The 21994-nt window shown below is 42.4% G+C and overlaps 1 protein-coding gene across 5 annotated transcripts in view; it reads left to right on the plus strand.

Annotated features, from left to right (window-relative positions):
• CDC42BPA (CDC42 binding protein kinase alpha) overlaps positions 1–21994 on the plus strand; it is a 459430-nt gene that overhangs the window by 272159 nt on the left and 165277 nt on the right. For all 5 annotated transcript variants that reach the window (XM_082251633.1, XM_082251634.1, XM_082251637.1 and 2 more), the window contains exons 7-11: positions 3868–4068; positions 5195–5440; positions 7708–7787; positions 9164–9330; positions 12753–12869. In XM_082251633.1, the coding sequence (XP_082107759.1) occupies positions 3868–4068; positions 5195–5440; positions 7708–7787; positions 9164–9330; positions 12753–12869 (811 nt within the window). The remainder of the gene's footprint in view (positions 1–3867; positions 4069–5194; positions 5441–7707; positions 7788–9163; positions 9331–12752; positions 12870–21994) is intronic.

The following is a 21994-nucleotide window of genomic DNA, read 5'->3' on the forward strand; positions in this document are numbered from 1 at the left end:
CACTGATTCGTGCCACTGCTACGTGGCACTGATACGTGGCACTGGTGGACACTTAGTGTGAGGAAAGGGATATGCAGTGTAGTTAGGGTACTATATACCACTATAGTTAGAGTCAATAATCTAGTTTCTGTAGGGAAAGTGTTAAGTGTCAGGGTGACCATAGTGTAGTTTAGGGTGAACTGACTCTGACTGCTATGCCAGGGTGACAGAACTCATCCACGTCAGGGTGACTGCCATAAGAAAAAGATAATTTTTCTTAGAATTATTAGTAGAGCAGGGATAGGGCTCCGCTCCTTTTATGCCAGGGTGACAGAACTCATCCATGTCAGGGTGACCGCCATAAGAAAAAGATAATTTTTCTTAGAATTAGTAGTAGAGCAGGGATAGGGCTCCGCTCCTATTACACCTATATGTGTGTACGTGTATATATACATATATGTGTGTGTGTATATATACCCCTACACAGAAGTTCAGATGTTATGCCTGCCTCCAAAGACGCCCAAAAAATGCCCAATAAACGCCTGAAACAAAAATGCCCAAGTGTTAAAGGAGCGGAGCCCTATCCCTGTGCTACTAAAAATTCTAAGAAAAATTATCTTTTTTTTCTGGTTCTGGACATGCTACAGAGCTGAAACTTCATAGGTACACTTTTTAGACCCCCCCCCCCAGACACTAAATCCGAAGAAATCTCATTTTTTTCAATAATTTTTTCAATAATTGGCTCTCTATCAAAAACGACAATTTTTAAGAACTTTTTTTTGTGTGATTGAGCGTGACCCAGAACCATCATATTCTGATTGGCCAAATACAAAGTCGTCTATCATACAAGTCACGCTGAATATGTGCAAAGTCGCGCTAACAAGTCGCCCCTTATGAGGCGACTTAGAGGTCGCGGTAGTGTGAACCGGCTCTTAAAGTAAACCTGTAGCCAAGCTATGGACATCTAAATATTTACAAATTCTTAACAAGCAGTCACTTCTCTGACCTCCATAGCTGCAGCCAATGTGGAGAAATTCATCCCTAATGTTTGCAGCAGAAACGTCTCCATTTTGCTTCCAATGTATGCTCCTTTTCCTTATAAGCAGTGAGTTGTCAGTCTTCCAGTTTTCTAATCTCTAATGTAAACACAAAGTGGGTGCATACAAGAGGAGAGAGAGCAGAGTTCCAAGGCCAGACTTGAACCTCACTTTTTCTATTGTAAGTTTGAGGATAAATTATTCCACAGTTTTAGCAGCTGCAGGGGTCAGTGATAGCTTATTGTAAAGCTTATTTACTGCTTGTAAAGAATATATAAAAAATGGCCATAGCCTGGCCACAGTTCTAATTTAAAATCCCAAAAAATGGAACAGAGAGACTTCTCATACCACCCTCATTTGCTTTGATGACTGCTTTCCTAAATGTCTCCTTATAGTCTCCCACAATATGACCCAGAATGTCCTGCTAGTGTTAGGATTAGAATTGTCTTTGTAAGGCAGGGAACTAAAATCAACATTTAAAGTGTCAGATATTTCATTCTTTAGTGGATGCTGGAAAGTTACAGCCCCTGACAGTTTTTTTTTCTTCTCTCGGGGACTCTGTTGGTGACATCTCTGACCTGAGCTCCTAGGTCTGCACATCTGTTGTGCCCATTATGAGTTGTTCCCACCATCCCTGCTGGAACAGAGTCAGGAATTAGGGCAATGAGAACTCACTGCATCCAAAACCTAAAAGAAGCCAGGGGCCTAACTACAGGCGGTCCCCGGGGTACAAACACCTGACTTACAAATGACTCCTTCTTACAAATGGAAGAAGGCAACAGGAAGTGAGAGGAAATCTAGCCCTAGGAAGGGAAATTCACTCCTGTAAGAATTATCTTGGGGAAAAAGGTGTCTCCACTGAAGCTTTATCACTAATCCTAGTTTCCAGAACAACACAAACATTTTCAAAATCCAATTGTCACAGGAACAGAAAGTGAGATGACAATTTCTGAACAGGGGCACAAAGCACACAACAAATCTTATAGAGGTATTAACCCTTCCCTATGCTAGCCAAAAAAATGTAAAAATTATGGTTTTGGCTGGAGCTACACTTAAACAATGTACCTGTTTCGACTTGCAAACAAATTTAATTTAAGAACAAACCTACAGTACAGACCCTATCTTGTTTGTAACCCGAGGACTGCCTGTATAACTAAAATATCTCTTTTAGTTCAACCGACTCTTTATTCATTTTATTATCTATCTTGCTCCATAAGGCCAAAGCTACAGTACATGGACAATTTTATTCAATTCCTACTAGAGAACACCATTGTCTTGAATCAGCTGAATATGCTAGACCAAAAGAAATGTAGTAGCCCAAACATGGTGTTAAAGTAGGGGTTTCAAATTAACACTAAACAAATGGATTCATCCTGTAGGAATTGAATGGAGCTTTGTACGATGTGAGATTGATCTGTTCTACAGTATTCTGTTTGTTTAGTGATTATTTGATTCCCCCTAGCTTTTTAGTAGCAGGATTGAGCTACTAAAAGTATCCTGTGTAGCTCAGCCTATTTAATTGACTGCCAGCACAGTATAAAACAAACTACAGACCAACAAAAAAATGGAGGTAAGGTTTTTTGGCAAGAGAAACTTGCATATTATATTCTCTTGTCTAAAAACCAATTCTTGCTCCCAGTGTACACCTTGAAGTGTACACACCCCTGGCTCACAGATGCCAAAAAAAGAGCCAAGTGCCAGGGCAGTGTAGCTCCAGCATGCATGCAGAGGAGTTAGAGCCTCAACAGAGCTGGAAGGCAGCAGACTTGACAGAAGATGTCTGCAGTGGCTATAAATTGACAGAAGAGGACACAGATCTTGCATCACTGAAGGAGATCACGCTGTGCCATAAGGTACAAGTATGCTGTGAAAACTTGCACATTATGGAAAAAGCCTACTCATCTTAAAAGCATCAGAGTTCTTTAAATCTCTTAGCTTCAAGATTCTGTGTCAATGGGTTTTTGTTGTGTTTGGATGACATCAATTTCAGAGACTTCTAGAAACTTTCAGAATTCCTTGACATTTGACCTACACTTGACCATCTCCTGACCTGTATTTGACCTGCCATAAGTGGATTTTGCACTCACTTAGACATGTATAGAAAGGTGAAATCCAATTGGTGAAAAAAAAAGTCTATCAACACGGGCCCTAATACTTAAAAAGCTTTTAGAGTTTTCGTATTCACCAGTCACATGCAAAGGCTTCTTATTGCTATTTGGAATCCGTAGACATAATGGGGTTGATTTATTAAAGGCAAATAAACTGTGCACTTTGCAAAAGCAGTTGCTCCAGAGCTTAGTAAATAAGTAGAAGCTCTGCTGTCATCCAACCATGTGCAAGCAAAAATGCAGTTTTCTTTTTTTTTTTCCTCCAGCGTGGTAGGGTGTTCTTTGTAGAGTGAAATTTTACCTTCATTTACTAAGCTCTGGAGTAACTGCACTTTGCAATGTGCACAGTCTATTTGCCTAAATAAAATAATGATTACAAACTTTTTTAACCAATGTTTATTTTTTCACTGCCGTGCTGTAAAATAGGAAGTTCATAAGAGAGGTGGAAACACGTGAAATTCTTATTCTTATTTCAGAGTAGATGGTGCATGGTGAATGAACGCACCTTGTTTTGCTCCCACTGCATCGGCCGTTGCACACACAGAGCACCTTCAGGTTCACAGTCAGCAGCGATACCGCCAGTCTATTTGGTGGCTTTTGCACGATTGTTGCGCCTTGTCTGCGCTTTTGAAATGCACCCAATGCAAAAGGAGGAAATCGGGACAAAGCACAGCTGACCGAACTGTTACCCATTCATTAAATTAGTATTTTATTCCTTGCATTAATGACTATTCTCCTTCTAGGTCCAGTCCTCGGTGGCGGTGGGAACACCAGACTATATCTCTCCTGAAATCCTCCAGGCTATGGAGGATGGTAAGGGGAAATACGGTCCAGAGTGTGACTGGTGGTCTCTGGGGGTCTGTATGTATGAGATGCTGTATGGAGAAACTCCATTCTATGCCGAGTCCTTAGTGGAGACCTATGGGAAAATCATGAACCACAAAGTGAGTAGAAGTTTAGTTTCTATTTCAGCTAATGGCAGTACTATCTTTATTTCTGTTTAGATTCTTTGCCTCTTCTACCTGCAGGGTAATTTATTTAATGGAAATGTCAAGTCTTTTCAAAAGTATTTAGACACACACATAAGTGTTTTCTTAAAGGGCAAAGCATTACCCAAACTAACATACTTTTCCCCCTCTGAACCATGTTCCAATTTTTTTTTCTCTTTTTCCTTGGTCCTGTAGAGAAAATGCTTTTATTATACAAAATTCTTACAGGGTGGTAGCTGTTAAAAGGTCAGTTCTTATTGACCTAGGTACCCCATAACTGCACCTCCCTAGAGCGCTTTCCCTTGGCAGGCTCTTTGGAGTCAAAGCAGTAAAGAAATTAAGAAGTTCTGGATGGCCGCACTCCAAATGCAAACACCTTTATTGAATATAATAAAATCCATACAGCATATAGAGAACTCAGGTACAGCAGCAGCTGGCGCGTTTCACACCCTTCACTGGCGCCTAATCATAGATGTTGCAATTTACCTTAGAATCAATGGGCTATGGAGGGCAGCTGGGGATGCTTTAAGGTGCACATATTTATTTTTTTGCTATTTGTATCCTGTATCCGGTTTGCAATTTGTTTATGTACTGTATCCTAGGGATATTTCCCTTTTCTTCCTATCCCAGAGATGTGAGAGGAAATATCTACAAAGTGACGAAAACCCTATTGGACAGTTGTCACTGCAAAAGAAGTGCCCGTTGGAAGATTTCCCTCTTGTCCTGGATTTTAACTTGCTTTCTGCCCCTGTGACAATGATCACTAAACAGAGGGTGAATTTCCCAGTGCGGACAAATACAGCAATAAAAAAATGACAAAGGTTCTAACCCTTCCACATTCTATCCCAAACTTAAAATTTTGCTTCTACCTACCCCTTAAAAAGACACCAAAATAATCTACAGCCTTTTCATATTGATAAGCTTTTACACTGAAATACTTCTGCCTCTTTGAATGATGTATGATGTACATATAAAGTGGTGTCCATTATCAATCACATTTGTTATTTTTGTTTCTGACCTTATTGTGTTGAAATATGATGGTATGGTCTAATTTAATCTCCTAACTTTCTTTTACCCCCAGGAGAGGTTCCAGTTCCCTGTGCACTCCGACATCTCTGAAAATGCTAAGGACTTAATAAAGCGGTTAATTTGCAGCCGGGAGCATCGTCTGGGTCAGAATGGGATTGAAGACTTCAAGAACCACCCATTCTTCACTGGCATTGACTGGGAAAACATTCGCAACTGTGAAGCACCTTATATCCCAGAAGTCAGCAGCCCGACTGACACCTCCAACTTCGATGTGGATGATGATTGTTTAAAAAACTGTGTAAGTGCTGTTCAGGCTGAAACTGAAGAGAACTCCAAGGAACTAAGTCTTTTTATTTACTATACTGCTTCAACAGTTTGGTGTACTGATGTCTCATCCCATGTAATGGGGATTAGCGGAGTGATACCGGCCTAATTGATTTTGCAATAAAATTGCCACCAAAGCTTACACTCTCGATTGAGCTGATTAAGCTGCATGGGTGAAATTTGCCAGGAAAAATTTACTCTTCCTTTCTCCTTGGATATTTTCCGACACGCAGCTGGCTTCCTATTCCTGTATTGCGCTGAAGAAACTAAGGCTGTCTCCTACTGGCCTAGAATATCTGTGAATGCAAAACAACTAATACTTAGTTGATGTATGAACAAATAGAGTTTTTAAGGTGTGAAAAAATTGAATTTGTAAAGTGTATAAATATAACTTTCAACTTAGGTTTCTTTGGCTCTTTTAAAGAAGCAAACTGTTAAGTCTAAAGATTTTTTTACCTTAAAGCGTTCTCTGCATTAAGGTTAAAAATCTTGCAATGTCAGCTCCCCCCATTGCACAGAGCAGGTAAGTATAACATGATTTGTTTGAGAAAAAAAAACAAAAAAAAAAAACAAACCTTTACTCCCACTTTAGGGGTTTCCTTATAGTTTATAGAGGTACCGTGTTTCCCCAAAAATAAGCCCAGGTCTTGTATTAATTTTGTCACTAAAAGACACAGTAGGGCCTTTTTTCGGGGTAGATCTTATCTGTAATGTTCTGTCTTCTCCCTCCCTGCCTGTACCTAGTAAAAGTGGTTGTAAAATTCTAGCATCCACTCTATTACTGTTTTATATAATGTCCAGTGTGTTTCTGTAATATAATAGTGTAAAAAAAAACCTTTGGTACAGCAACGCTCAGCTGATCCGCTGACAGCTGGGGGGGGGGGGTCACGGAAGCGCGGAGTATTATAATATAATAGTGTGAAATACGTTTGGTACAGCGCCACTCGGCGCTCAGCTGATCCCCCGCTCTGCTCTCCTTCTCTTCTCCCCTGCTGACAGCTGGAGGTCACAGAAGCGCCAAATATTTTAATCGTGTGAAATACCTTTGGTACAGCGCAGCTCAGCTGATCTCCCGCTCTGCTCTTCCTTCTTTTCTCCCCCCCCTGACAGCTGGGGGTCATGAAAGTGCAGAGTGGCGCTGTACCGAAATTATTTCACACAATTATAATACTCTGCACTGCAGAGGGGAGGGGCTGAGATCCCCCTATGAGAAGAGAAAGAGAGCAGAGCGGAGGATCAGCTGAGTGCCAAGCAGTGCTGTACCGAAGGTATTTCAAACTATTATATTACAGAAACACCCAGGACATTATATAAAAAAGTAATAAAGTGGATGCTATGATTTTCAGACACTAAACTAGGGCTTATTTTCGGGGAAGGGCCTATATTGCAGCCCTCCCCAAAAATAATAGTAGGTCTTATTTTCAGGGTAGGGCTTATTTTCGGGGAAACACGGTAGTAGAATCTGCTTTTTGTATTATACCTACAGGTAAGCTTATATTAAGGCTTACCTGTAGGTACAGTAAATATCTTCTAACCAGGCACCGTTTTGGAAATATTTTGTTTAGTATCAGCCGGTGACGTTCCCGGCACATACGCACTACGCGCTCAATGGACAGCATGCAGTCCATTGAGAGAGCTGTGCCACGGCTGTGAATCCCGTGCTCATACGCGGAAGTGATGTTACCACAGCTCGCCCATTCAAACGATCGAAGTCCACTAACCCAGGAAGAAGACTGGGTGAAGAGGGAAGGCCTGGCAGCGGTGCACACTAGCACATTATGATATTATCTTGCAGTTTACTACCGCTGTTGAGAGATTTTCTTAGAAAAACATTAGATACCACATCTGAAACCGTAGCAACTGAATTTAGAAAGGTTTTGTCGAGTTAGTCTATATTTTAGTTATAGTTGAATTTGGGTGGTCTTGAGTCGACCTGTGGCTTGGATTCTCCAACAGTGAGATCTCACTGCCATAATTCCTGACACTGTTCCTGTTCCTCACTGTTGGAGTTTTGGGTTTTCCAATCCATATTTGTGTTTTCCAGCTCACCACAGAAGTAACTTTTAGATGGTTTAACTCTGTAGTGTCTACCAAACATGGAAGGTTTTTGTGTACTGAGCCCTTCATCGGGAGCTGAAAGACAGTTGTCCTAATCACACCCTGATTTTTCTCTCTATGCTAGAAATGTCAATTTGTTGGCTGTTACTCTGCAGTAATGGTGCTCTTTGTTATATTATGTAGGAGACGATGCCTCCGCCAACACATACAGGCTTTTCCGGACACCATTTACCATTTGTTGGGTTTACCTACACAAGTAACTGGTAAGATGTCAGCCACGTGAGTCCACTCCATGAACACATACCGTGTCATTTTTGCCACTTCTCCATTGTTACCTTTTTCTCTCTCTCGATTTATCCTCTCTTCCTGCTGCCTGTACCCCATTTTCCCCTTATCTTTATTTTGTCTTTTCCTCCCTCTACCTCTAGATCCCTTTCTATTTTTTTTCTCTCTTGTTCCCTCTTACCTTCTCACATTTTCCCTATCTTAAAATTAATTTTTGGTTTTGAAAAAATGCTAGTAGGATGGCATACAGTGCAGAACAGACTCTGTCTCTTCTGCAACAATTACCTACCTGCTAACAAGTTTCCAAAAATTATACACTGGCTGCACATGCCTTACTCAGTCTAAATTCTTATCTTTAATTGGTGCCAGAATGAATCTCCCCTCTCTTTCTCTACTTCCTCTTCTCTCCTGTCTTCTTTCTACTCCCTCTGTGGTCTCCAATCTCTCTCCTTTGTCTCCTCTCTCACCCTCTTCCCTTCCCTCCTCTCTCTTTCCTCCTCTCTCCTCCCTACCTCCCTCCTCCCCCTCTTCCCCTCTCCCTCTTCCCCCCCCTCCCTGCTTCCTCCTCCCTCCTTCCTCCTCCCTCCTTCCTCATCCATCCTCCCTCCTCCCCTCTCTCTTTCCCCCTCCCCCCTCTCCTCCCCCCTCTCCTCCCCCTCCGCTCCCCTCTCATCTCTCCTCTCCTCTCATCTCTCCTCTCCCCTCTCATCTCTCCTCTCCCCTCTCATCTCTCCTCTCCCCTCTCCTCCCCTCTCATCTCTCCTCTCCCCTCTCCTCCCCTCTCATCTCTCCTCTCCCCTCTCCTCCCCTCTGTCCTCTTCTCTCCCTCCTTTCTCCCCTCTCTCCTCCCCTCTCTCCTCTTCTCCCCCTCCCCCTCTCCTCCCCCTCCCCTCCCCCTACTCTCCTCTCCCTCCCTTCTCTCCTCCGCCTCCCTTCTCCCCTCTCTCCTCTCCTCCGCCTCCCTCCTTCCCTCTCTCCTCTCCTCCCACCCTCTCCCCCCTCTCCTCCCCTCCCATCCCTCCCCCTTCTCCTTCCTCCCCCTCCTCCTCTCTCCTAATACCCCTGCAGTGAGTTTAGTCATCTGTGGGTTTCTGTACTCTCCCTGCATTGCTTTTACCTTTTACTTGAGCAAATGATCCATACAGTGTGCCCATTACTGGTTTTCACACACATCTGCAGCAAACAAGACCTGTATTGGCACCTGAAATAATGTCTGTTTGGCCACTGGTTTATGTGTGGAAAGCTACAAGGTTTTTGGGAAAGTGTCAGGATCCAGCATGGTTCCAAACATTTTTTTTTTTTTTTTTGTGACCGTAGATTTATCTTGTGTTGTGACTTTGTTGTGTTTCTTTAGTGTATTATCAGATAGGAGTTCACTGCGCCTGGCATCAGGGATTGCCAATACAGAGCTGGACGCCAATGTACAGCGCACTTTAGAAGACAGCCTAGCAACAGAGGCATACGAGAGGCGGATACGGCGGCTGGAACAGGAAAAGTTGGAGCTCAGCAGGAAGTTGCAAGGTGCTTTGCTAAATCTGTGCAGCTGCTCAAAAAGATTACAAGTTTATGCCGGGGGGAATAAGGCAAACAAAATAGTATTCAGAAATACATACCCAATTCCCCAAGTTTTGAGTCTGCAAGTTCCAAAAATTATCTGTTGTTCTGCCAGAAATCCAGTGAACTCCTAACTTTATGTAGTGGTCTAACTAATCTTCCATTGCTACAGGGAGATCCCAGACTGTGTTGTCAGCCCTGCCCAGTTCTCCCTGGCTGGGGTACAAAGCGCCTTCCACTTTTTCTATGGAAACTAGGAAAAGGGGATGTTTTATAGTCCAGCAGGGAAGAACTGACCACTCTAAGATTTCAGTGCAGCAGAGGCAACTTTGTCCGTGTAATACAAGCATTTAGGAACTCACTGAATTTTTGCCAGGATTTACTGATTTTTTTTTTTTATACTGTACTGCTCCTCCATTTCTTATAGGCGTGTCACAGGAAAAGGGAATTAAGAAAAATCTAGCAGATTTAAAAGTTTTAAAGCTGAACTCCAGTTCAAATAAATATTGCCTCATTAAAAGAGGTGCATGTATACTTAAAGCCTGGTGTGCTTTGTGTACTTCTTCCAGATCTGTGCAGTAATCATGTGTGAAGCTTTTTCTCTCTTCAGAAACTTGTAATAAACTGTAATAAAGACTGGTCACTGCTGCTCTCTCTCTCTTTGTACAGATTGACTGGTCTTCTATCTGCCCCTCCTAAAGTTTTTTATTTGTAGGCAACCTGTTGTGGGTGGAGTCTGCTGGGTCCCTCTAACTCCTTTGCTCTCTGTAAAGACTATGTGCAGCAGTGATTATGTCACTGTTACTTTTGCAAGATAGTATCTGGGTTTACAAAGGCGTTTGGTGCTTGCAAAGTGGATTTATACTGATCAGCCATAATATTATGACCAGTGATTGGTAAAGTCAATCACACTGATGTCTTGTTACAATGGAAAATGATAGTGGGTGTGATATAAGAGGGTTCTTCAGAAAGTTTGTGCACTTTTTTAAAAAAAAGTTTGCAGGCATCTTCTCCACAGCACGACAACTCTTACATTAAACTACAAGGTCAGCCGGCTTGCCAGACAGACAAATCAAATGGCACTCTCAGACATGACCAATTACTACTCCTCCCGCCCTCACCATTTCCAACGAATATATAAAAGTGCAAAAACTTTTTGAAGACCCCTCGTATTAGGCAGCAAGTGAGCATGTTGTCCCTGAAGTTGATGTTTGTGAAAGCAGAATAAATAGGCAAGCGGAAGGATTAGAGCAACTTTGAAAAGGGCAAAGTTGCAATTGCTAGGCGACTGGGTCAGAGCAACTCCAAAACTGCAGCTCTTGTGGGATGTTGCCGGTATGCTGTGGTCAGGAGCTACCAAAAGTAGTTTAAAGCGGAGTTCCGGGCACAAAAACGATTTTTTTTTTTTTGTGCCCCTCCGCTAGGTAGACCTGACCTGAAAAGGAATTGGATAGTTATTTTTATTTTTTTTGTTTACTCACCTTTTTATTGAAGATCGTAAATACTCACCTCTGACTGCTTCCTCCCTCGGAGCCGCGGCTCACCCCGTCACTTCCTGCGCTGCGATGATTCCTGGGAGCTAAACGTCATCGCTCCCAGGAATCAATGCGCCGCACCGGCCCCGCTCGTCACTTCCGGGCGACGCCGCATTCCCCTGCTAAACAGCTTCTGGGCATGCCCAGAAGCTGTTTAGAAATGCGGCGCCGCGCCGGAAGTGACGAGAGGGGCCGGTGCGGCGCATTCTGGGAGAAGAAGACGCGGAAGAAGACGCAGAAGAGGACCGCGCCGGCTTCAGCTGCCCACAAGAGAGATGGAAACACTGTGGAAGAAATTTTCTAAGTAAGTATTTCTTCTAAAAGGTAAGTGCGAACCGGGACAGATCAGAGGCTAGCCATTGTGGAATGTGCTAGCCCTGACTGTCCCGGGGGTATGTTCATCAAAAAATGACATCTGTGCCCAGAACTCCGCTTTAAGGAAGGAAAAACGGGCAAACTGGTGGCAGAGTCACGAGCGGCCAAGGCTCATTGTTGCATGTGGGGAGCAAAGGCTGACCTGCGTAGTCCGATTCAAAAGAAGAGCTACTGTAGCTCAAATATCTGAAAAAGTTGCCACAGACCAGTCAGGTTGCCCATGTGAACACGTTTCCACAGCCAAAAGTACCCACAAAGGGCACATAAGTGTCAGAACTGGGCTATGGAGCAATGGAAGAAGGTATCTGCTCTGATTAATTCGATTTTCTTTTACATCATGGGGACGCCAGGTACGTGTGCTTCGCTTACCTGGGAAAGAGATGGCATCAGGATACACGTTAGGGAGAAGACAAACCAGTGGAGGCTTAAGTGCCGGTTCACATTTGTGCGATGTGGGAACGCTGCGAATATACAGCGTGTTCCCGCATCGCATCCGCACCCCCGGCAGTGCACACTGCCATATGCGATTTGCTGGGGGCGTCAATTAAAAGTTAACGACACCCCCCAGATCAGATCGCATATCGCAGTGCGATCTGAAAGTTTGCACGGAATCGGATCGCACTAGTGTGAACCACCATGCGATCCGATTCTGCTGCGGACCAAAAAAAGGATCCTGTGCGTCTTTTAGTGCGATTGCGGTGCGAATTCATCCATACAAACTGTATGGCTGAATTTGCACCGCACAGAGATCGCATGTGATTTTAGGAGCAGTGCGCTCCGAATTACATGCGATCTCTGTGATCGCACAAATGTGAACCGGGATTTAAGGATCTGCTATTGGCAGCTAGGTGTCGGATAACACCGCATACTTTCATCTGTCTTGTGGAGTCCATACCTCCAGAGGTCAGGATTGTGATTGTTTTGATGGCTAAAGGGAGACCTACTCAATATTAGGTAGGTGGTCATAATGTTATGGCTGATCGTTGTATATCCTTTGTAGCTATTTAAGTGAAATTTTTTGTGTCCACAGCCCAGCTTTAGCTCTTCCTCACTCTATCCCAAATGTTAAAAATAAATAAATTGAAACTGACTGAATCTGCGTTCCTGTTAAGTGTAGTTTTGACAGCCCATTCATTTGAATGGCTTGCAAAACTCACTGGATTGCGGAAATAGTAGTGCAAGCACTACTTACTCAGATCGCACTGGTACTGGTATCGGTACCATGTGATCTGCTGGCTGCTAATGCACTGCATTTACAAGATGCTTTTGGGTTACCATTAACAAATCATTGGCACACACATGTGTCCCACAAGGGTGGTGTGTGAAATGCTCATGGAAGGTGCATGCCTTTTCTTGCATCACGTTTTGGTTTGAACACCTCCAGGGCTTTTATCATTGAAAAGTGTTTAGAAAACTAGAAAATGATATAAAACGATGAGTTTGAAACAAATGACCTTACTGTTTCTTTTTCCCCCCCAGAATCCACTCAGGCTGTGCAGGCTCTTCAGTATCCAACTGTAGATGGACCAGTCACTGCAAATAAGGACTTAGAAATCAAATCATTGAAAGAAGAGATCGATAAGCTGAAGACACAAGGTACAAGGATTGTTCGTGTCTTTGTGGTTGGGAAGTGTGTTATACAATGCAATTACGTTGTTAGAAGATGTAAAGGAAGGTTGCAAGATAAAAGCAGTACCCCACTGTTAAAAGTTCAGAATTTGTTTTATTTGTGATCAACAAGATATTCCAATGGGTTTTGGGGGCTTACGGGGTCCCTCTTCTAAAAAACTGAAACATAAAGATCTGGACTGTTCTGAGAGATCAAACAAATACATCATCTTTATTTCATTGCATTTGTAAATTCTTTGAGACAGAGTATTAAATCATACGTTGGTTTTGGTATCTATGATTTACAATTGGTAATTTGACGTTAAATACTGGGGTTATGGCAGCAGATAGCTACCATAACCCCAGGTATTTTTCGAAATGGCTGGCGGCCCTCTTTCAGATAACGGTGGTCCCAGCGGCGGATTTACCGCGAGATCACCCTTACGGTGCGGCGGAAGAGGTACCCCTCCCACCGCTTCCCGGTCGTTTTTCCCGCTTACCGGACCCGCCGGTGTAATGTTAAAAAACCCTACCCCGTGAAAATTACCTACCCTCGTCACTTCCTGTGCACGTACGTCTTTGAACAGCTGAGCAGCTTCCCACTGCACATGCTCACAGCTGCGAAGGGTAGGGAATTTTCATGGGTAGGGTTTTTTCACGGAACACCGGCAGCAGGCAAAACGATCCAGTCCGCGCTCCTCACAGACAGGAAGTCGAGTGAGGGAAAGATGGCCCCCACTCGACTCTATGGTCTTGGAGGACCGGAGCGACGTCAAATGTCATGCTTATTTCTATTACAAGGGGTGGGGATGTTTACATTCCTTGTAATAGGAATAAAAATGATCAAAATATTAAAAAAGAAAAAACTGTGTAAAAATAAAAAAAAATAGATAAAATATATAGGAAAAAAAAATTAAAGCGCCCTGTCCCCGTTTGCTTGCGCGCAGAAGCGAACGCATACGCAAGTCCCGCCCACATATGTAAACGGTGTTCAAACCACACATGTGCGGTATCGCCGCGATCATTAGAGTGAGAGCAATAATTTGAGCCCTATACCTCCTCTGTAACCATTCCACGAGCGTGCGCAATTTTGAAGCATGACATGTTGGGTATTTATTTACTCGGCGTAACATTATCTTTCACATTATAGAAAAAAATTGGGCTAACTTTACTGTGTTTTTATTTTTTTTTAATTCAAAAAAGTTAATTTTTTTTCCAAAAAAATTGCGTTTGGAAGACCGCTGCGCGAATACGATGTGATACAATATATTGCAATGATCTCCATTTAATTCTCTAGCGTCTCTGCTAAAAAAAATATATATATAATGTGTGGGGGTTCTAAGTAGTTTTCTAGCAAAAAAAAACAAACTGATTTCAACTTGTAAACAACAAGTGTCAGAAATAGGCCTGGTCCTTAAGTGGTTAAAGTGGTTATAAACTTATGCCGTGAAATATGAAAAAAGCATATCTCTCTGTAGTGTGTATTTGTCTCGACCCAGAACACTTAGTGTTATTTCTGTCTGCTGCCTGGTTCCAATGCTATCAGCATGAGTCACTTCTGACAGGTTTTTCCTGACACCAGGAGGTAAAAAGGTGACAGGAGAGAGCTCTAGCACACAGCCTGTGATTGGCAAACTCAGTTCTGTTTGCTGTGTAAAGGGGGGGGGGTCCCTTCCCTCCCTCCAATCAGCCCTTAGAGCTCTTCTCACTTAGCTCTGCAGAGTGTAACTTCATCTCCCACCCCCTGCATTTTGAAGGGTCAGACAAGGTGTAAAAATTCTGGACATTGCATGGCTGTAGAGAAAAGAGGGCTGCAGATAAATAGGTACAACCTATGCAGGAGAACTTGTTTCATTTCTGTGTATCACCTGTGGCCAGTCACTTTATTGGGTATATATATATATATATATATATATATACAAACCCGATTCCAAAAAAGTTGGGACACTGTACAAATTGTGAATAAAAACAGAATGCAATGATGTGGAAGTTTCAAATTTCAGTATTTTATTCAGATGACATATCAAATGTTTAAATTGAGAAAATGTATAATTTTAAGGGAAAAATAAGTTGATTTTAAATTTCATGGCATCAACACATCTCAAAAAATTTGGGACAAGGCCATGTTTACCACTGTGTGGCATCCCCTCTTCTTTTTTTTAACAGTCTGCAAACGTCTGGGGACTGAGGAGACAAGTTGCTCAAGTTTAGGAATAGGAATGTTGTCCCATTCTTGTCTAATACAGGCTTCTAGTTGCTCAACTGTCTTAGGTCTTCTTTGTCGCATCTTCCTCTTTATGATGCGCCAAGTGTTTTCTATGGGTGAAAGATCTGGACTGCAGGCTGGCCATTTCATTACCCGGATCCTTCTTCTACACAGCCATGATGTTGTAATTGATGCAGTATGTGGTCTGGCATTGTCATGTTGGAAAATGCAAGGTCTTCCCTGCAAGAGATGACGTCTGGATGGGAGCATATGTTGTTCTAGAACTTGGATATACCTTTCAGCATTGATGGTGCCTTTCCAGATGTGTAAGCTGCCCATGCCACACGCACTCATGCAACCCCATACCATCAGAGATGCAGGCTTCTGAACTGAGCGCTGAAAACAACTTGGGTTGTCTTTGTCCTCTTTAGTCCGGATGACATGGCGTCCTAGTTTTCCAAAAAGAACTTCAAATTTTGATTTGTCTGACCACAGAACAGTTTTCCACTTTGCCACAGTCCATTTTAAATGAGCCTTGGTCCAGAGAAAACGCCTGCGCTTCTGGATCATGTTTAGATTTGGCTTCTTTTTTGGCCTATAGAGTTTTAGCCGGCAACGGCGAATGACACGGTGGATTGTGTTCACTGAAAATGTTTTCTGGAAGTATTCCTGAGCCCATGTTGTGATTTCCATTACAGTAGCATCCCTGTATGTGATGCAGTGCCGTCTAAGGGCCCGAAGATCACCGCCATCCAGTATGTTTTTCTGGCCTTGACCCTTACCCACAGAGATTTTTCCAGATTCTCAGAATCTTTGGATGATATTATGCACTGTAGAAGATGATAACTTCAAACTCTTTGCAATTTTTCTCTGAGAAACTCCTTTCTGATATTGCTCCACTATTTTTCCCCACAGCATTGGGGGAATTGGTGATCCTCTGCCCATCTTGACTTCTGAGAGACACTGCCACTCTGAGAGGCTCTTTTTATACCCAATCATGTTGTCAATTGACCTAATAAGTTGCAAATTGGTCCTCCAGCTGTTCCTTATATGTACATTTAACTTTTCCAGCCTCTTATTGCCACCTGTCCCAACTTTTTTGGAATGTGTAGCTCTCATGAAATCCAAAATGAGCCAATATTTGGCAAGACATTTCAAAATGTCTCACTTTCAACATTTGATATGTTATCTATATTATATTGTGAATACAATATAAGTTTGTGAGATTTGTAAATTAGTCCATTTACCCAGTTTGTACAGTGTCTCAACTGTTTTGGAATTGGGCTTGTATATATATATATATATATATATGGGTTTACAACCCCTTTCAAAATTTTACATTAATTTACACCATAGGGGTGATCATCACTTTACATTAGAAGCCATTTTTCCTCAATATTTAAAAGTTATTCTTTCCTCAGGTGATATTGAAAGGAGTCAGTACCCCCCCCCCCCCCCCAAACTGCTGGCATACAATGGACAATAGTCCTGCATGCTAAATGATTTGTTTTAGCTTGTGGATAGTATGGGCAGGCCGTGAAGTGTGTTGTTACTATAAGATATTTTTAATTCTAGTAGAGATGTCTCTGTAAAAATATATATTCCATTGTGTGAGTCTTGTTTCATTTGCATCTGCCGCTTTCTCTATAGCTAGTGTTGTAATGTTTTACAACCTTTATGTGCACGCCTAACAAAGGCTTTAAGATGGCTGCAGCCAGAGGAATGTACCGCTAGGATTTGTGTCAAGTCTCTGACCTGATTTAAGATACTCCACTGGGACAATATGAAATGATTTATAGGAACGTAGCCCCTGCAAGAGTGGAATGTAGAAATGTCAGGAAATAGTGTGCATAGCTTGTGTTCTGCCCTCACTGACATCCCACCAGCATTTGTAGCTATGAACTGTTGTACCTGTCAGAGCTGTTTTTAGACATTGGGGGACCCAAGGCAGACATTTCATGGCTGGGCCCCCATTCCATCATTTTATTCCCACAACACAGAACTGCGAATACCAGTGCTACAGAAGGCTTCAGGCCTTCTGGAACAAGTCCAATTATTCATAATAAAACTTGTGGTTCCACGCAGGGTTTTCTCTGTCATTCTCTTTTTCTCCAAACAGGAACAAAGAGGGCGCACTAGCTTGGTGCACTATCCCACAACGTTTATTGAAAAGCAGTTGCTTATAATTATAGTCACAAACAAGTGAATTTAAACTACTCATCAAGCTACTCATTTGTCCATGTCACAGTTCACTTCAAAGTCCAGGGGGACCTCAGCAGGGTCCTTACTCACGTGTTTCGAAGGATACACCTCCTTCATCAGAGCCAAACTATACATGTCCCTTCAGCTAAATATATAATCTATTACACAGATCATGAGAACCATGAACACCACCAAGGTTGGAGGAGACCAATTAATGGTCTGAGGGAGAAAACAAACACCATCTTCAAGATCCAGGAAGGTCCTATGATGAATGAAAAAAAAACACAAAAGATAAAGCACAAATTAAATACAATTCAATTGCAAAATCACCAGCAACTGACATTCTCTTTTTCTCAGTGCCATTAGGTGGGCCAGATGTCAATGGAAGCATTAATGTGTTTTTTAAATTGCTGAGCATGCGATCCGCTGTGGTCAGTATGCAGTGGGGCAGTCACTCGGCACTGGACCCAAGAGATCACAGTGATCTCTGTAGTAGCTATAACTACTACAGTAATTGTCAGGTTCCACCATGTATGATGGTGCTGGACCATATTGAAATATTTAAAAAAAAGTATAAAAATAATGAAAAAAAAAAAACTGCTGACCCTGCTCTACTGGCACTATCCTCTAACCTACTGACACCGTCCATGTTTTAGTACATTTAAAATGTGTGTGTGTGTGTATGTATATATATATATATATATATATATATATATAATACTGTATGTATGTATATATATATATATATATATATATATATACTGCTCAGAAAAATTGAAGGAACACTTTTTAATCAGAGTATAGCATCAAGTCAAACTTCTGGGATATTGATCTGGTGTCATTGCCTCATGTGGAAAGAGTATGCAGCCAGTTCCTGGAGGATGATGGAATTGATGCTATTAAATTGCCTCAATACTCGCCTGATCTAAATCCAATAGAACACCTCTGGGAAAATATGTTTTGATCCATCTGATGCCGCCAGGTTGCACCTCAGTCTGTTCAGGAGCTCAGTGATGCTCTGGTCCAGATCTGGGAGGAAATACCCCAGGACACCATCCGTGGTCTCATTAGGAGCGTACCCCGACATTGTCAGGCATGCATACAAGCACGTGGGGGCCATACAAACTACTGAGTACCATTCTGAGTTGCTGCATTGAAATTTCAGCAAAATGCACTAGCCTGCTGTATCATTTTTTCACTTTGATTTTCGGGGTGTCTTTGAATTCAGCCCTCTGTAGGTTGATAATTTTCATTTACATCAAACAATGTGACATCCTTTCCTCCCTAACACATTACCCAGTCCATATCAATATAGATATCCAGCATGAGATTTTTTCCCATTGAGATCTGATGTGTTTACAAAGTGTTTCTTTAATTTTTGTCAGCAGTGTGTGTGTGTGTATGTGTGTATATATATATATATATATATATATATATATATATATGTGTGTGTGTGTATATATATATATATAATATTGTGTGTGTGTGTGTGTATGTATATATATATATATATATATATTTGCACTTATGTGTGTTTGAGCTTTATGGTGCACACCCTAAGGCAATAGGCTGCGCACACCTATGTGCTGGACCAAGCTGCACCAATAGAACTGCAATTAAGATCTTATCTGGACTTTAGCTTTAAGCTGGTGCCCTGATGGCCAATAAATAGCTCTGGTTTTGGTAGGTCTCATGGACCAGCGGGCCCAGGCAGCTGCCCCTTTTGCCCAATATGTTGACCAAAAGACAGCGTGTTTATGCAATATCTGCACCCTTCCCATAGACCGATAGGTCCCCTGAATGATCAGACTGGGTTGTTTCTATTGCTCTCAGCCTCCTCCAAATATCCATATGTTTTTATTTTTGCTGCTGTGATCCAACTTCCTGTTAGAGGGTGGCTACATTTGTTCTCCAAGGTCTCACTGTAAGTAAGAGCATAGCCCCTGTCTCTTTCTTTCCCACTCCCGAGGTGGAGTATGGACTATAGGAAGTGCAGTGTGCATAGAGCAGTGCACATGACAGCAACTAATGTGTACTGCTTGTTTCAAACAAATGGAGGTGAGGTGGAAAAGGAGAGGATTTGGGAACTCAAAGAGGACAATACATGGAGGCTGAAAAACACACTAAGAAATGATTTCATGAAAAATAGAATACAGGGCTGGTAATTAGTGGATGTGAATGGATTCTTTTTGGAGAATAAGAATATTGTTTAGTGTCACTTTTAACTCCATTCTCAAGTTGTTTTTAAAGTCTTTGATGGAAAGAGTATGTAAGGGTTAAACACCTATGAGTTTATTTTTATTTATTTTTGTTGTTTGTCTGTATCTCATTAGGGAGATTTCCATTCTCATATTAGACCGTTGTCTTTGGAACAAGAGTCCCCATGGCAAGATTTTGCCTCATCTCTTGTTCTAGTGACAACTCTAAAATTTGTGGATTCCCTATTACTTTCTGTCCTAAGCTGGCCAGACATGGATCGAAATTCAGCCAGTTCAGCCAAATTTCGATCCACATTTGGACACTGTGGTTGGACAAAAGTCGATCTGCCGGTCAACTTCTCTTCAACAGCCGTGTTGGAAAGTTTCAGCTTGATCAGTGCTGCGGGTTATAGACCTTTTTTTGTTTTCCCGTAGAGACTTTAAGCATGACTTTGTTTTTTATCAGAAAAAAATACATAGTTTATACATTATTTCACATTTTTTCAGCTAGAAACATCTGTTCTCCATTCTGACTTCCTTTATTGCCTCTTCTATTTCCCAGGGCAAAGCACTCTCATTGGTACTGACAGGTGGACAAGTTAGTCCAATAGTCAGCCGAAATTGGGACCCCAATAACACGATGAAACTAAATCGGAGCAGCACCCAGGGAGGGGTGTCATTGTAATGTAACTGCAGATACTTTGTGGCTTTAAATCAGGACTTTTACTGTTAAAGGTATTCAATGGATGACAGGCCCATTTGTCGGTTACTCATGTAGCACAGCCCCCTAGGGGACTGCTGGATTTAACACTTTCTGGATTCCCCTGGGTTACCCTTAGCAACTGATAGCAGAAAATTAGTACTTTAAGTCCTTGGCTCAATCCATAATCAGTCCAGGGGATGCTGTTTTTGAGTTTTTATTGAGAACTTGGATAGGAGAAGGGATGAGTGGGATACTCCAACTGACAACTATTCACAAGATTGAGGACAACTGACTTGAGTGCGGCAAGGCCGCTGCTTCACCCTACCACTAAGGTGAAGGTATTTTAAGTGTTCCTGCTTAAAATTATCTTCAGGGCTTTAAACTTGGCACCCCCTTTCACTCTCTTTCTGTGTTCTGACACCTGTCCACCGACTCTACACTCCGGAGTGGTCCCCTTCCCGGGCAGACCCCTGGGCAAGTTCCTCTGTACTCACGGGCACTGTTTTTCCAGATTCACTTCAGCCCCGACTCCTTCAGTCAGCATCTCCAGGACCTCTGGGTTCAGCCACACTGTCTGGTTCACCAGGCTGACTGCCTGTGACCACTATCCATAACTACAGGAGGAGAGACAGCCGTCACCCTCCTTCTGGGACCTGGCTTCCCAACCAAAGACCACCTGCCTCATGTGCTCCTGGCTTTTATACCCTATCCCATGATGCATCACTTCCTGTGCCAAACCCATGGGACGGTATCTAAGCCTGTGTGTCATTGGCTGGGTTTCCTCCACTGTCCAACGTACCTCCCCATTGGATACAGTGGGGACACTTCCTCAGCCCAAATGAATCACACATGGAATGCATGAGCAGGCCTGACTAACGATCAGGCTCCCCTGATAAGCAGAAGGAGCAACTAGGCTTTTCCTACCTAGCACCTATCGAGGAGGGTGCTACCCTCAAAAAAAAAACTTGTTAGATTTAAAATGTATCTATTACTTAGAAAAAGGTTTAAACCATAAGAATAAAAAGAGAAAGTCCGTGTTATATGGTTTGCCCTAACCCCTATAACTGACATTTTTGTTGAACAGCTTGGCCTGCATGTAAATGTGGAGGAAAATCTCAATAGGATCTAGTGAAATCGAAAAGATATTAATGCGGAGCTAAACTTACCTTCCCTTCTGGAGTCCCCTTGTTGTCCCTCATGGACGCCGACATCAATCATCTTCGGCCATCTTCATTGTCCAGGACGTCATTCATCTTGGCACACAGGGACCATGCTGGTGATGTAAGCTGAGCTGCACATGCCCAGCTCAGTTTAGATGCCGGAGAACGCTGTGAGCAGGCAGGAAGGTTTCTTTTATTGCATTTCTCTTCTGCATTAAAGAGCATGCCTTTTGCAGTTTGTGACAGCAGAACTGTAGTTCCACTTTAATATACTAAACACTATTATTAGGCATTAACAACATAGAGTTAGCAGCATACAATGTTTTTTGCTATTGTAATACTTTAATGGCAGATAACAGCTATTTTAAGAGAACATGGCCTGTGACAGAACATGTAAGGAAAGAGTTGGGAGGTCTATGCAAATGACCCAAATCTTACACTTGCAAGTAACTTTAAAGACTATCAGAATTATGAAAAACATGAACATTTGCATGGGGCTTCCTGTAACTGCATTTAAACAGGAACTCCAGGCATACCGCTAAATACACAGATGTAATACTTATATGGGGAGCTGTTTTACATGCAAAAAGATCGGCATTTTTGTCTGACTAGTCCGGAGATTTCCACAGGTCTGCACAACCGTT

The sequence above is a fragment of the Pelophylax lessonae genome (assembly GCF_965119305.1).
Source record: "Pelophylax lessonae genome assembly, chromosome: 3".
NCBI lineage: Eukaryota > Metazoa > Chordata > Amphibia > Anura > Ranidae > Pelophylax > Pelophylax lessonae.